The 14,689-nt window shown below is 36.6% G+C and overlaps 1 protein-coding gene across 7 annotated transcripts in view; it reads right to left on the reverse strand.

The window, feature by feature from the left end:
* Nucleotides 1-14,689, reverse strand: part of MAP4K4 (mitogen-activated protein kinase kinase kinase kinase 4) — a 149,009-nt gene that overhangs the window by 22,045 nt on the left and 112,275 nt on the right. For 2 of the 7 annotated variants that reach the window (XM_088136601.1, XM_088136605.1), the window contains exons 13-18: nucleotides 10,293-10,454; nucleotides 8,080-8,166; nucleotides 7,189-7,434; nucleotides 5,687-5,848; nucleotides 3,256-3,486; nucleotides 2,264-2,370 (exon numbers count right to left, since the gene is read on the reverse strand). In XM_088136601.1, coding sequence (XP_087992727.1) covers nucleotides 2,264-2,370; nucleotides 3,256-3,486; nucleotides 5,687-5,848; nucleotides 7,189-7,434; nucleotides 8,080-8,166; nucleotides 10,293-10,454 — 995 coding nt within the window. The remainder of the gene's footprint in view (nucleotides 1-2,263; nucleotides 2,371-3,255; nucleotides 3,487-5,686; nucleotides 5,849-7,188; nucleotides 7,435-8,079; nucleotides 8,167-10,292; nucleotides 10,455-14,689) is intronic. The other 5 variants (XM_088136604.1, XM_088136608.1, XM_088136606.1 and 2 more) reach the window with 3 other exon arrangements.

Consider the following 14,689-nt stretch of genomic DNA (forward strand, 5'->3'; position numbering starts at 1 on the left):
TACATTTCAGAAGTCTGATCTTCATCAGACCACAACTAGGACATAGTAAAGACAAAAACCCATCAAGAATGACACAAATATAGTTTGTGTCTAGCAGTTATTTTATGCTAATGCTTTAAAAAAGGTGTATGAAATTTTCACCTTCAAAATTACACTGTTTACTATTTTTGATCATTGCCCTTGAGATATTAAGTATGCGTCTCAACAAAGCAAGATTCCTTTCTTGTAAAAAAGGAACTGCACAACATTCCGTGTTTTATCAAAACTGCTCAGATTATGGAACAGACAAAGATAACAAAGGAAGTATTTATTTATAGAAACATTAGTTTCTCACCATTTTAATGCCCAGGTATAAACAACTAAAAACCCCAACATAATACAAACAATACATTCAGAAGAATTGAAAGACGGTATCAATGATGTTGCTGAACTGCTATATCTTATCCATTATCATATAAGTGAGGTATAGAAAACAATCTTTTTTTAATCCATTCAGGAATGTTTTTGAATTCAAACATAGCTACCATATAGGTATAGTCTGAAACTTTTCTGATCCCAGCTAATGAGAACAACAATACTTGCATTCAAGTGACTGCATGAACAGCTTTCTGCTGGCCTCTTTCTTGAATCTTTAGAAGTTGGAGAGAAGCAAGGATGGTGTTCTTGTCCACATTCTTCTCTACCCACTGAGTATATATTCATATAATATCTTCAGGCTATTATGAGGGATGGTGACTTTTTTGGTATCTAGAATCCAAACTAATTAGTGCTATAAATGTAATCACTAATACTAACATATGCCAAGAAGCAAACTGGCAATAAATACAGAAGGCAAAATGAATATAACATCACTTCATGGATATATATCCATAAACATTCTCGCTTCTAAATTCTGGATCAATACAAATTTTAAAGGTTCTAAAAGGATCCACTTGTGATACAACTGAAGAAAAACTGGTCCTGCTAATCTGGAAGCCTAATCTGGAAGCCATGGCACTGCAGACTACCATTTCCAACTAGTCACTTAAATGCAAATGTTGGATTATGGAGCAATCCAACAAATGGTGAATCTTTCTTTTCTTTCTTTTTTTTAAAGAGTACATGATACACCCACGTTCCCTGGCCATTGGAAGCTCACTGGATGACTATAACATAGCTCAATCTATCTCACAGAGTTGTGGGAAAAACTGGAGGATGGACTACTATGTACAACGCCTTGAGCTCATGGGAAAAAGGCAGGATATAAAATGAATGAATAAATAAATAAATGTGTTAGTCCTGATCCAGCTCATCACAAGATATAAGTCTAGAGCTCTAGCAATTTTCTTGGGACTGATGTCAAAAGAAAAATAGACTGATCTGTCATTCATGTGTCTGGGAAAATGCAGTCTATATTCTAAAATAACCTCTATGATCTCTAGACATTAAGCTAGGATTCAATGTATTAGTCTACAAATGACTAAAGCTAAAACCACCATAACTTCTTTGCCTAAAAATGAGAAATATCAGAATGGTCCAAAGTAATTTAATATGATGAGATCAAAGGAGGGCTTTTTCAGTAAAGTTCTCACTGCAGCTACACCACACTTCTCACCTACTCTAGCTAGTGTCTAATGACTAAGTTAGTCAATAAAACTAATGCAACTATGCATGTGCATAAGAGGTTGTTCACACATATGATCCACATTCTCAGGCTATACAAGCTGACAAAGTCTCAGAACAGGTACAAGAGACATGATTAGAAATTGCTACAGTCATGGTATCTGAGGAAGCAGGTGTAAGTTACTTTAACCCATAAAATGTCCCACTGAGTTGTCATAATGAAATAGAATTAAAGAGGAGAGGGATTAAAACTGGTTGATGTTATGATAGGCTTCTGCAATCATTTCTGGTGTTTCAGTGAAATTAAAGAATAAGTTTAATTCTAATATGAACTTCTAGAATTATTATTCTAGCAGTCCATATTAGAATTCTTGCTGCCACTCTCTGACATGACATTGAAAAAAAGTCTGAAGCATGATAACCTAGCACAGTTCTCCAGGAAGATAAGGAAACCCTAATTACATGAATGATGCTGGGAAGTCGTTAAGATGTTACAACTTCCTGAATAGCACTGTGTAAACACACCTTTTGAGACTGCTTAGCTATAGCAAGCACTGGCTTAAAAAAAATCAGTTTAGCTCAAATCTTGTATTCTGAGTGGACACTGGATTCCAATGTGCTTTTCCCATCAACTGGGAGGCAGGGAGAAAGCATTACAAACCTTGTGGAGTTTCTTTGACCTGCTTGGTTATTTTGTTGCCCAGTGCTTTGTAGTGGAGAATCACGGCGGGATAACACAGGGGATCTGGATGTGGTTCTCACTGGTACCTTATGGAGGAGGGAAGGGGCAATGCAAATAATTAATATAGTGTCGTATGGCAAAAACTAAGTCTCTTTTGCTGCTGTAAAGATATACACATATATATTGCTAAATATATAGAGAGAGAGATTACTAAAACGCTAGCAGATCTAAACAAAGTAGTTCTATTGATTAAAATGTTCACCAACAATAGAGCCCATAATCCCAGTTGGACTGCATTTAAGATGCTGAAAAATAGGAAGTTTAGTAGATAGCTGGCATAGAAACAAATAAATACCCACTCACAGACCATCATGACAGAACACAGAACTTTAAAGCAAGGGGTTCACAAAGCAATTTGCTATAATAGCATGGGAATTTAGAAAATTAAGCTCCAGGAAACCAGCAAATGCCTAGTAATGGATCAGTAAAAGGCAGACTGGGAGGAAAGCAAGATTATATTTGATAAAATTAAATCAAATTTAAAAAAAAAAAACATTTTTGTGGTCAATAGTATCTTAAAATAGCCACTGACTTAATTAACTAAAGGGTGAAAGGTAACTTTTGGTTATGATTTTTTTGTTTATGCTTTCTTGGATGCATGATAAATATTTTATTTCTGAATAGTGGACATAGCATATACATTTTCGCTGATCTTCAATAAAGGGAGCATTTTCTGTAATCCCTTAGCTACTTTAAACAGGCAAATTCTTTTTGCTAAAAGAAAGAAAAAAGGATAATTCTTATTACATATTGCCCTTCAAATGAATTTTTTTCCTGGGTGGCTTACGAATACATTAGAAGCACAAATTGCCTGTTTCTGATATTCTACAGATGTGCATTCACGAATTAAAAACCTAGCACATGCCTTCTGTTATTCTGTTATAGCAAACTTCTGTCTTTCTATTTCTTACCCTTGGAGGCACCTCGTCACTGTCTGATCTAGCCCAAGACTTTTGGGTGGGGTCAGGTACCTCAGATTTAGAGTCAGAACTCTGATTTAGCACTTCACTGCGTGAAGGTGGATATGGGTCCTGAGAGCGCAGATGGTGATGTGCAAATTTGGGAGAAGGGTCACTGAAGGAATGGGACCGCGAGACAGGGGAAACATTGTTCTTGAGAGATGCCAGATGAGACCACTGTACCTTACAAAAAAACAAAACATAGAACATTCAATGCGTTCTGTACAACTGGCTTTTCCCAATTAAACACAGAATAAAAGGCAAGAAGAATTTAGCTGGCAGGATAGTCACATCTTAGATATGATGCAAGGCAAACACACGGCGAAATCGATGGGCTTTAAGCAAGGAAAGTGCTTAGAGAACATGAAGAGCTGTGAACACAGGGTGCTAGCATGTCGGAAGGCATATTCTGAACATACAGATCAACGGAAAGGAATGACAGCAAATCCCATGTTAGACTTGTTCTAACATATGGTCAAGTCCATGATTTCATAGGCTCCAAATGTGCCCTATACCAAATTAACAAAATTCAATAAAAGTATCAAATTTGGGAGTAGCAGGAGTAAAAACAAGCAAACCAACAAGCTGGTAAATATAATGCCTTTGAAACAATTTACTGGTATCTTCAGAATGTGAAATACGTTGCATTTAAGCATTATGGAAGAATTACATGAAATGAAAAGGCACTGTTTATTTTTCAACAAATACTTATATATGTGCCCTGGTCAATACGCACATATATATGCACACACAAAGACTGCATAATATATGATATATGCATATACTGTATATATTTGCATATATGCACATTAGAGGATACATAAATATGATCATATGCACTTTATTAAGCTTGTCACGCCCAAGGTAAACTTTACAATAATAGTTTATTGCTGTCCCTATAGAATTATACTATGCCCACATTTCTTCTTTAGCATCAGAAGCTGTTCAAACATGAGTAAGTTTCATAGACTACTAGCAAAAAAAGGATACATAATAAAGAAACAGGATGGGAAGAATGCTAGGAAAATGTATTAAGAGAAAGGACGGCTAAAGGAAGTTCTTGTAAATGTAGAGCTGTCTATAGCATAAACGTGTTACATAAAATTATATTTTAGAAGAGCATAATAATTTAAAGAAATCTTCCCTTTTAAATAGTTTTAAAAACCTGAACAATATTAACTGTCATAAATATTCATAACCAGCCTATATTTTCTCAACATAATTTTCCCAAAAGCCTTCCAACTTTTCCTAGTTAGAGATAGTTGGGTATTTTTGACAAATCTATTTTCTTTTATAAAGTACTGTTTTGACTTATTACTGCAAATTATTGACATAAAGGTACAGAAAAATCATGCACTGTTTTACAGAGACAAACCTATCAGATGGATCTACACAGTAATCCAATCACTATAATTGTTTTTAAGTACACAGTAAACTATTTCAGTGAATCTGACTTAGTGGTGTCATTGTTTCTCCAAAGTCATCCTGAGAAAGCAAGCAGCTATCAGAAAACTGGTCACACACTGGTCACTGCTTTAATACTGGAAGTTGAGTCCACCTGGTTGCAAGAATTCTCATTAAAAGTGACTATTCAGTATTTGCATTTTGCCAGAGCAAGTTTGTTTTAAATTCTGCCACTAGAGCAGGATTTTGTGAGTTTTGGGGGTGGGTGGAACCCGGCCTTTGAATAGCATGATTTGGTTCGTTTCATTTCCATTTAATTAAATTGAAATATAATTAATACACTTAATGATTAAGTCAGGTACTTAACAGTACCCTTTTACTACATTAAAAATGTGTGGACTTCAACTCCCAGAATTCCCCAGCCAGATTGTATTTTGGTAACAACTTCTGGAGGACTCTGGGTATTGTATTCAAGCTTTCAGACACTGAACATGTCCCCAGGGCTGAAGTAGTGCCTTTTTATACTAGTTGATTCAACTACTATCTCAAGAATATTAGAGGAAAGATCATTAAACAGGAATAAGATTCTAGGTTAAACACTGTTAATCCATAAAATGAAAAGTCAGTTTTATGAAATGGAAAAACAATAGGTAGAACTTGCCTTTCAAAATGTCAAATTTTGAATAAAATATTTAAAATACAAAATAAAATAACATTCTCTACAATTTTAAGAAACACCAAGGAAAGATATGGCAAGTTCACTTTTACTGGGGGTATGTGTAAATGCAGTGTTAGCTAGCCTACCAAGGGGGAAGAATAATAAAACAGTCCTTCACACACAAATATGAAAAAGCGTTTTCTATTATGCAGTCATCTTTATACTGAAGTATAATGTAATCTGTTGGCTTCCACGTATGCCATTTCCCAACTCTCCCTCTTTCTCCCCACCCCACCATCATCCCTTTCACAAGGACTTTACCTGCGGTTCCATTGGCTTTTGCAACGACGGCTGAACTGGCTCGGAACTTCCATTTGAAAAGGACTCTGATCTTGAAGGCACTGGTGGCTCTAACACTTTGCTTCCCTGTTTGGACTGGGCTTCCGGGGAGCTCTGATTATTCTTCCTGTATCTGTCATCAACCTGAGAAGAAAAAAAGCCATGCGTGGGCTAAACTGACATAATGAAAAGATGTTTTCAAAAATCAAAATAAAAGTTACTCCAGAGAAAATACCAGTATCATGTTTCTGATCAACTCAACAGACTTCACTCATTACAAACAACAATGGTAATCTAGAATCCCAAAGCTTTAAGTAGCCCCCAGCCCAATTTGACAGTATTATCTTCTCTACTATTGCCCATTATCCTTTGGGATTGGGGTGGATTATACGTACTATTAAATAAATAAATACATTTTATTCCATGTAATGGTCAGTGTTCAGCATCAGTTCAAAATGCTAGGATTAATGTTCATCTGCAGATAACACTGGCTTATCACACGGTGTGTGAAACAAGGACTCTTTTGTGAAAAACACATGTTTTAGAGGAAATTATCCCAGTAGTGCCAGTTCCTAGCTGACCTTATTTGGACTTGGAAGTTAAACAAGGTTGGAGCTTGTTAGAACTTGGGCCCTGGAGCCCTGTGATGCTTCCTGAAAGCCTTGAGTGCAGTCCTCAAAGTCCTCCAGAAGTAGTCCCCAAAACGTAATCTTTAATGTAGTAATAAAGTTGCATCTGAAACATGGTTTTACATTCATGAAACTATTTGGTAAATGGTCACTTCATCATCATCAGTTTTATTACGGATTAATACAAGAGAAAAAGAAAATCTTTATTGTGGTCATTAACCAATATAGATTATTACCATAACACGTTATACACTAATGAATGACGTGTATAAGACCTCTGTGCTATTTCTGACAATGAAATATATAAAATAACATAAATCGGATGTTTCTCTTTCCATTGTACTAGACTTACTTAATCTGAATCCTATCAGCTATAACAGACATCCCACTACTAAAAGTTAAGCAAGTTGATTTGCAGATTGACTACAGGTTGTCTTACAGAAGTGACTACCACACAAAATTTGGCCATCCATTGAGAAATTTCAGAGGACTTTAGTGTAATATTATAGCTATCTTATCTACTCTTTTGAAAGCTATCTGAGGAGTGAAGAGCTTTTATGGGTCAAATTGCTAGCCCCCATTCTATTTTTCATGGGTAAACCTCAAATATAGAAATTGGTCACACGCTGCCTGCCGGTGCTCTATAAAAGTAAAGACATCATACAGGATATACATTCTGTAAAAATAGTTTAAAAATTGCACTTGCTTCCAAGATGGGATGGTGAAACTCAGGTTAAACTTCGCACACGTTTCATCTCCCTCTCTCCATCTTCTTAAGGGAAGGTGGTCTGCATACACATTCTGATAGATATTTTAAAAGCAACATCGATTCTAAAAAGCTGAGATGGAATTTACCTCCCGTGGCCTTTCAGTAGGCTCATAATGGGATTTAGGCTCAGGGGTATGATAGTTTTGTTTATTCCTTTCTTGCTGCTGGAGCTGCTGCTGCTGCTGCTGCTGCTGCTGCTGCTGTTGCTGCTGCTGCTGTTGCTGCCTCCTGTGATCATGTTGAAGGGACAAAAGATATGCCTGTTCCTGTTGCAATTGACGCTGAAGCCTCTCTGCTTGCCGGTGTTCCTCCATCTCTCGCCATCTGTATTCCTTTGAAAGAACAGGTCAGTGTTCAGAATATGAACACCAAGCTGGCAGGCACTTGCTTATCTTCTGATGAGTTACACATTTTACTGCAGTTGCAATGCAAGTAAATATACCAAACTTCAAAATTACATTCAAATGGAGCACATGTTTCCCCCCTAATTTGTAACAAGTTTTATGCTAAACTTAGCAAGAATCAATACTTACAGGCATAGCATTATTTAAGCAATTGTCACCATCACAGTCATAATTCTATTTTGCCACTGAAGGGCAGAGTGGTTTTGTTGGGGTGGGGGAAATGGGAGGGCCAAAGAACACAATAGCCTGACTTTTATATCCAATATTTAATAAAATACATTGCCTGCGCTCTTGTTCTTTTGAGAAGGGCTGTTCAAAAACTTGATTACCAAACTGTAATTGCTTTAACTTAGGGGGAAAAAAATCTTCTCTGATTGGCTTGCGAGATCATCATACGGCATTGTTCACATACAGTATGTCTGCCAGCCCAATACACTATAGGATGATTAGCTTTTGTGCCAAGCTCTACTGTGCATAAAGTTCAGCTGTGTCCATCTAAGGAAAACCTGGGACACCTGCCAGAGAAAGAAATCCTATACAGTAGCTACTAACAAAACAGATACAGTGCTTTACCAGTAACATGGCCTGCTCCTGGAGCAGCTGCTGCTGAAGAATTTCCAAGTGCCTCTGCTCCTCTTCTAGCTGTCGCCTGATATACTCCTGTCACATAGAAATTACCCAGCAATAAAATTGTTCACAACAGGAATGCATCCAAACCACCTGAGTACAACACCAGAAACGAAACGAAACGAAACGAAAACAAAAATGCCACCTATCCCAATTCACCTTCAGGTGACAATTCAATAATGAATTTGGTAAGGTGACTCCCTAAGGAACAATTAAATAAAACCCTATCAGCTAAAGTAATGACTGAAAAATTCCATTTCAGACCCTCCCCACCCCAAAAAATAAACTGAGAAGAGGGGGGGGAAAAAGTGGCATAGGAAACATTAAAAACTTGCCTGAAGAATTTTGACTTAAAAACAAGCAAATGTATTTTTTAAAACAAGTTGGTAGTTAATACATAGCAAGTCTTGTCAACACAGCCAACACAAAGTCACATGCATTTTTAATAAAATAATTAGTTTTAGCACCGTACGATGAACCATGAGCAACAGCTAGAGCCAGGCTTAATTAAGGCATCCCTTTTGCAAGCTTCCCACAAAAATGATCTGTCAATTACAACTTTAATCTCAACTATCAATTTATCCTAGTCTCCATCATCAAAGCAGACAATGCCAATCTGAAGTATGTGGTGGTTATGACAAAACATAAAAACAGACATCCACTAGAGAAAGATATAACTCCAAATGCATTTTCATTGGACATTGACACTTCAGGAATCTGGTTTCCTAAGCCAAGTCAAAATACACAGCGACATATCCAAAGCTAAGAACATCCTGTCGTGCAAATTAATGAGTGAAAGTAAACACATGCGCTCAAACACACATGAAGAGACAGCATACACAAAAGGAATTAATGACGCGGTGCAATGGCAAAATGAGACTGTCTGAAACCTTACGGAAGAAAAAAAGATGCATAGTAGCTTGTTATATAATCCTTGCATACCCAGAATTTAAGTGAAGTTAACAGTTTGTAAGGAGATATGAGGTGTTTCTTTCTTTTTTTCTGCAAAATCTATCAATGCTAGCGATACATTCTGGAGAATGTGTGTTAACAATACACCTCTAGCTGCATGCAAACAATGACAGATGGTTGATGTACATCTTCAGCTACATGAAAATAGGATTCCATAAGATCCAAGTTAAGTTCCTCAGGGAGAACGTTTTTTTTAATCTGCTCCACATAGAAAGTCTGTCTGTGCGTGTGTATTTCCCAAAATTAAGTTGGGACAAAAATTATATAATTTTTTCTCCAATCTAGCTCCCTCCATATGCATTTTCACCTAGCAGTTCTGGGAGTCAGAGTTCCAAACTTTCTGGAAGATACCAAGTTCAGGGAAACTGAACCACATGAACATCTGTTATGTGCAGTATCTCACAGAATTCTAATCAGAACATTTCTACCATTATGTGTTCTGCAAGATTCCATTATTTATTGCATATTGTTTGACATCAAAGATGGCCCAAATAAACTTTAGCAGAAAACAATTAACTTTAAATAGCATAGTTACTATCTAATATCTTTCCTGAACACTATTTTTCCAGTATGAATATCCCTATTTTTTGTCATATATACAACTATATTTCAAACAGGCAAGATTCATGTATGAGACTGAAAGACTAATGTAGCATTTTCAAAGAACCAATATTTACAAAATTTGAAATAGGCATGTATGTAAAATAAACCATTTGAACTGATTTGTCTCAGTATAGCAGATAAAGGAAGTTTGCCACTATATCAAATCATTTACATGTTGTGACTTTGTGGAAAAAAACTACTGCCAGGAATCAGGAAGAAGGAGGAAATCTATCATGAAATATTAGTTCGGATTTTTTCATATTCCTAACCAGACTTCCCCAACCTAGTCTCTTCTTAATGTGTGGTTATGCTGACAGAAAATGACTATGCTGTAGTCTAACACATTGTGAAGACACCAGATTGATGGAAGATACTTTTTTTTATGTTTAAAGCTATTAAGCAAGACATTTAAAGAATTTTACATACAGCATAAAAATCATGTAAATGTCTATCCACTACATAGTTTAGACTTAAATAAATGATTCATTAGACTCTGATCAGTAGTTTCTTCAGTATTCTCTATACTAAAGGAAAGGAAGGAAGATAAAACCATACATAATTGATTCATGCTGTTTCAGGTTTACCTGCTCTCTTTCCACTCTCCTCTTCTCTTCCTCTGCTCTCCTCCTTTCTTCTTCTTCCTTCCGCCTTTTTTCCAGCTCCTCCAATCGTTTTTTTTCTTCCTGTTCTCTCCTCCTCTGTTCCCGTTCTTGCTGTCTTCTAACTTCGCGCTCTCTTCTCTGTTGCTGCATTAAAAATGACAATGGATAAAGGTAATATTTCTTTTATCAACCCATCAAATCAGGGTACAGGACCTATTCTATTGCCACGAGTCACCACCCAGTGCGATCAGTGGACTGGCAATCCAGCATCATTAAGGGGGCTGGTAATCCAATTTGATTTTTCATTGTATCAGGATTATATGAATAATTTTTAGAAATGTGCTTCTACAATTACAATTGCTGATGTTTTAAAATGGTTGGCTACCATGTGGGAAAATGTGAATACTGTGACTGTGTATAAGAAATCACCAGATGAAGAGAAGCCACTGGAAATGCTTCCATACACACAGTGCAGAGCTGTAATCAGAGACTTATTTCTAGCAATTTCCATGTAGCAGCTAAACTAAGAATTTTCCCCAGGCATTTGGGCTGGGAAGTCAGCAAGCTTTGCTAGTTGATTGGTGATCGATGTACTGTTTGGTTTCTTTCAACCTTAGTTACTTGGATTGCTGTTAATAGTTTTACTCTATTTGGTTTTTAAATTTTGTACACCACCCAGAATCATCTAAGACTACTTTAAAAGATAAAAATAGTTCATTTTACTCTGAAAACTGCAATGTTCAAAGAGACTTCTGGCCAACACCATGAGTGCTTACTGACACTCTACTTCAGAGTCAGGAACTTCCACAAGGACATAGATGAAACACAGAACAATCAGTTCCTTAAGGAAATGCTTTGTGTTTTGGTGAATTAGTCTGTGCTTCATAGGTTAACTGGCATGTGATCTATAGAGAGGTCACTGGAAAACAGAGATGGAGAGATGAAAGACCTTCTACTAAAAAGAAACTGAAAAACTATTGGAAGGTAACTGAACAGAATCAACAGCTAACCCAGCAACAAACTGTGATTCCTTTATCCTAGTAGAAAGCTTCCTGAGGCAGCCAAAATTTCTATTCACAGAATCATGGAATATAAGGATTTGAATGCACCTTGCTCAAACCCCTTAGCTCATGAATCCACAATTGCAACATCCCTGGTTGATGATGATCCAGTCTCTGTTTAAGTAATTCCAGTGAAGGAGAGTCTACCACTTCACAGTGCAATCTGTTCCATTGGTGAATCATTCAAGAATAAAGATTTTTTTTTTCCCCGATTCCACCTAAAATCTACTTTGTAGTCGAAATCCACTGATTGTTGTCTTCTGGAGCAATATTGAAAAATTCCTCCACCTTTCTACATGACAGTCCTTTATTTCCTTTCACAATGATCATGTCTTCCTGCAGTCTTTTCTTCTCTAGAGATTCCTCATAAGTTGTTCCTCCAAGTCCCTTATTATCTTGGTTGCTCTCCAATGGACATACTCCAGTTTGTCAATTCCTTTTCTAAAAAGCACGGCTGAAGAGAGTGCAATGTCAAGAGAGCACATCCAGTCATGTGCAGTGCTATGTGTCTAGTACAATGCTTTTGCCTGATGCCTGTTCCTATTTGCAAGTTGAACCACTGTTCCACTGGAAGCACTAATACCATTAGGGAGAGCAGAGACTGGGTCTTCTATGTTTGCTTGTATAAAGACTGTAGTGGTGTTGTCCTTCACAGTTCATACTTGGCTGTGTGAAGTGACATAGACATTCTTTGATTAAATGGCCTGGGTCATGGAGGTGTTCTGATTTGCTCTGTCAAACTGAAAAGCCTCCCAAATTTAACTGAATGAAGCAATTCATGTAGCTTCGAATTACGGCCAGGTTTCTCTCAGACTATTCATGCAGCACTAACTGATACTTTTCGGTCTGGAAGACCTTTGGCATGTGCTGAGTGTGGTCCAGTCTAGGCACCCTTAGTGTGCACTGATGGCAATCCGGTAGCATTTGCCAAAAATAGATGGCGAGTATAATCCCATCTGTTCTTAACAATAACCTTCACCCTGCCTTGCTACTGAGATAACAGGTTGTTGTAACTGGTTGAAGGATCCCCTCCTTGTGATGCTCGTGACTGGGAAGAGGGGAAGCACTTTTGAAAAGTAAGACATGACATTTGTAGAGTTCCTAAACATTTCCATCTCACACATTTCCATTTTCAGTTTCTGCATTCATTTTACAGCACCATCAGTTTATAATGAAGAGCCTTTACCATCAGAAGGAAGATCCTCTGCTAAAAGATGTGGTTCCTGGGATAGATCCAAGGAGTGGGGCCAAGCATAAAACAGAATGCAGTACCTACTACAAGAAGTTTGGAACTACAGTGTCTATTTGTTGCTTTGACAAAGCTGAAGTTTCTATAAGAAAAACAGCACTAACATTTGCTTGTCCTAAGGCAAGAGGTGAGCAGAAATGCCATATTTTACCAGAAGAAACAATATTATCTGCTGCCCCTTAAAATTGGAAGAAAAATTACTAGAGAGCTTGAGTGAAAGGAAACATACAAACTCTCTGAAAATATAGTCCTTTTTGTTAACATTCCACTTTTTAAAAACCAGCTTTTAATCAAATTGGTTCAAAGTTTCTACTGTCAGTTGCTGCTTCGTGAACTCCAGGTTTACATTCTGATATCCAAATTACAGTGGCATTTATAAAAACATAATTAACCTCAATTCTATTATATAAGCCTTCTGTATTTCACTCCAAAAGATACTCTTTATCAAATGACCAACACACTGTTCCATCCATCCATCCACTTATCTATCTACGACCTACCAACAAACACACACAACTTCCACCCTCCAACACACCACTAACATTCACTTTGATTAACAAGCTCAAACTTGACAACCTTTCTGTGTTTCTTCAGGTTTACCTAACTACTTTTTTTTTTAATCCATTCAATCGTGTCTGATTCTCGGAGACTGCCCAGACAAGACCCTGCAGTTTTCTTGGCAAGATTTTTCAGAAGTGGTTTGCCATTGCCTCCTTCCGAGGGCTGAGAAAAAGTGACTGGCCCAAGGTCAGTACCTTGTACTAACAATTGTACAAGTACCTAACTACTTAGGTCTTTCTTTATAGCTTTATTGACGGCCTTTTTCAAATATAATGTTTCCCTTCAGCATCAATATCCTCCATTTAGTAAGCAATAAGATTACTAGGTAATTATCCTGCTTTTAAAAAGAGATTATATCAAGCTTGTGAAATATGCATTTAGTCTGATGAAGGCTTCTATCCTCTGAAGCAGAACTGAATTAATGATTCATACAGTAATTTTTCAAAAGGTCTTTTATAATAATTATATTTCCCCCTTTTCAATAGAGATAAAGATCTGATTGCGCTTGGAATGGACGTGTGTGCTTACTTCTGCTGTCTGCTTCACAAGGAGACTCAGGGGTGAAAAGAGATGCAAGTAATTTCTGCTTTTAAGAAAAAAGACAGGAGAAGAAAAACAAGTCTTGTGCTCTTTGTGCTAATAAATTTTGGTGAATTTTATATCTACCAAGTAGGTATATATAGCTAACTCTGCATAGGCACTCCTGAATTCTATCCTGTAAAAAGTTTTAGGATTTTTGAATCAGGTCAAATCATTTTTCTCCCATAACTTCCTAAGTTTTTTAAACAGCTAGAAGTTTTCTCAAACTCAAAAATGTGCTAATTTTATTAAATACTAATCACTGAATATAATAAAAGTATAATCTAACATGGCATATAAATGAATGTCATGCTAGGAGCTTATTATAACAGTTTCCTGTATCTGTATCGGCTTTTTTATCTAAAGGCATTCAAAATATACCACATTGATCTCTAAATACTTATTAAAAAGTGGTAAGAACACTCTTTTCTCCACCTATTTTCAGAACGACTATTTAATAACATCTGGCAAATTCATTTGGGATTTCAAACAGGCTGAAAGTAAGAGAACTCATATTTAAAAGCTTTGTTATTACAAACCAATAAAGTTTTTAATGCATAAAATATATCTGCAATTCCAGCCATACAACATCAAGTGGAAAATCTCAGGCAAATACTCTTGAACCTGCTAAACAAAAAGGTAACTAAAGCCCCATTGAAAAAGAAGTATTAAAATGGATTTCACATCTTGAAAAAATTGTTTATGATTCCATTGTACTGTGTTTTCCAAAACATGGTTAAGCAATACAAAAGGCTATTTAAGGATACAGACCTCAAACGCCTTGACTTTTTTCAGTTTCTGATTCCTGACCTTTTTCTATTCAGGCAATTTAACCCTAGAAGGTACATTATTTTTAATATTATTGATATAATTGTTGCACAGAAAATCAATTGGGGGAAAGGAGTTTGCAGATGGAAAGGGAAACATTA

Source organism: Python bivittatus, unplaced genomic scaffold (genome assembly GCF_059951505.1).
Source record: "Python bivittatus isolate LINGU-HERP-01145 unplaced genomic scaffold, Pbiv_v1 ctg000060_np1212, whole genome shotgun sequence".
In the NCBI taxonomy this organism is placed as follows: domain Eukaryota; kingdom Metazoa; phylum Chordata; class Lepidosauria; order Squamata; family Pythonidae; genus Python; species Python bivittatus.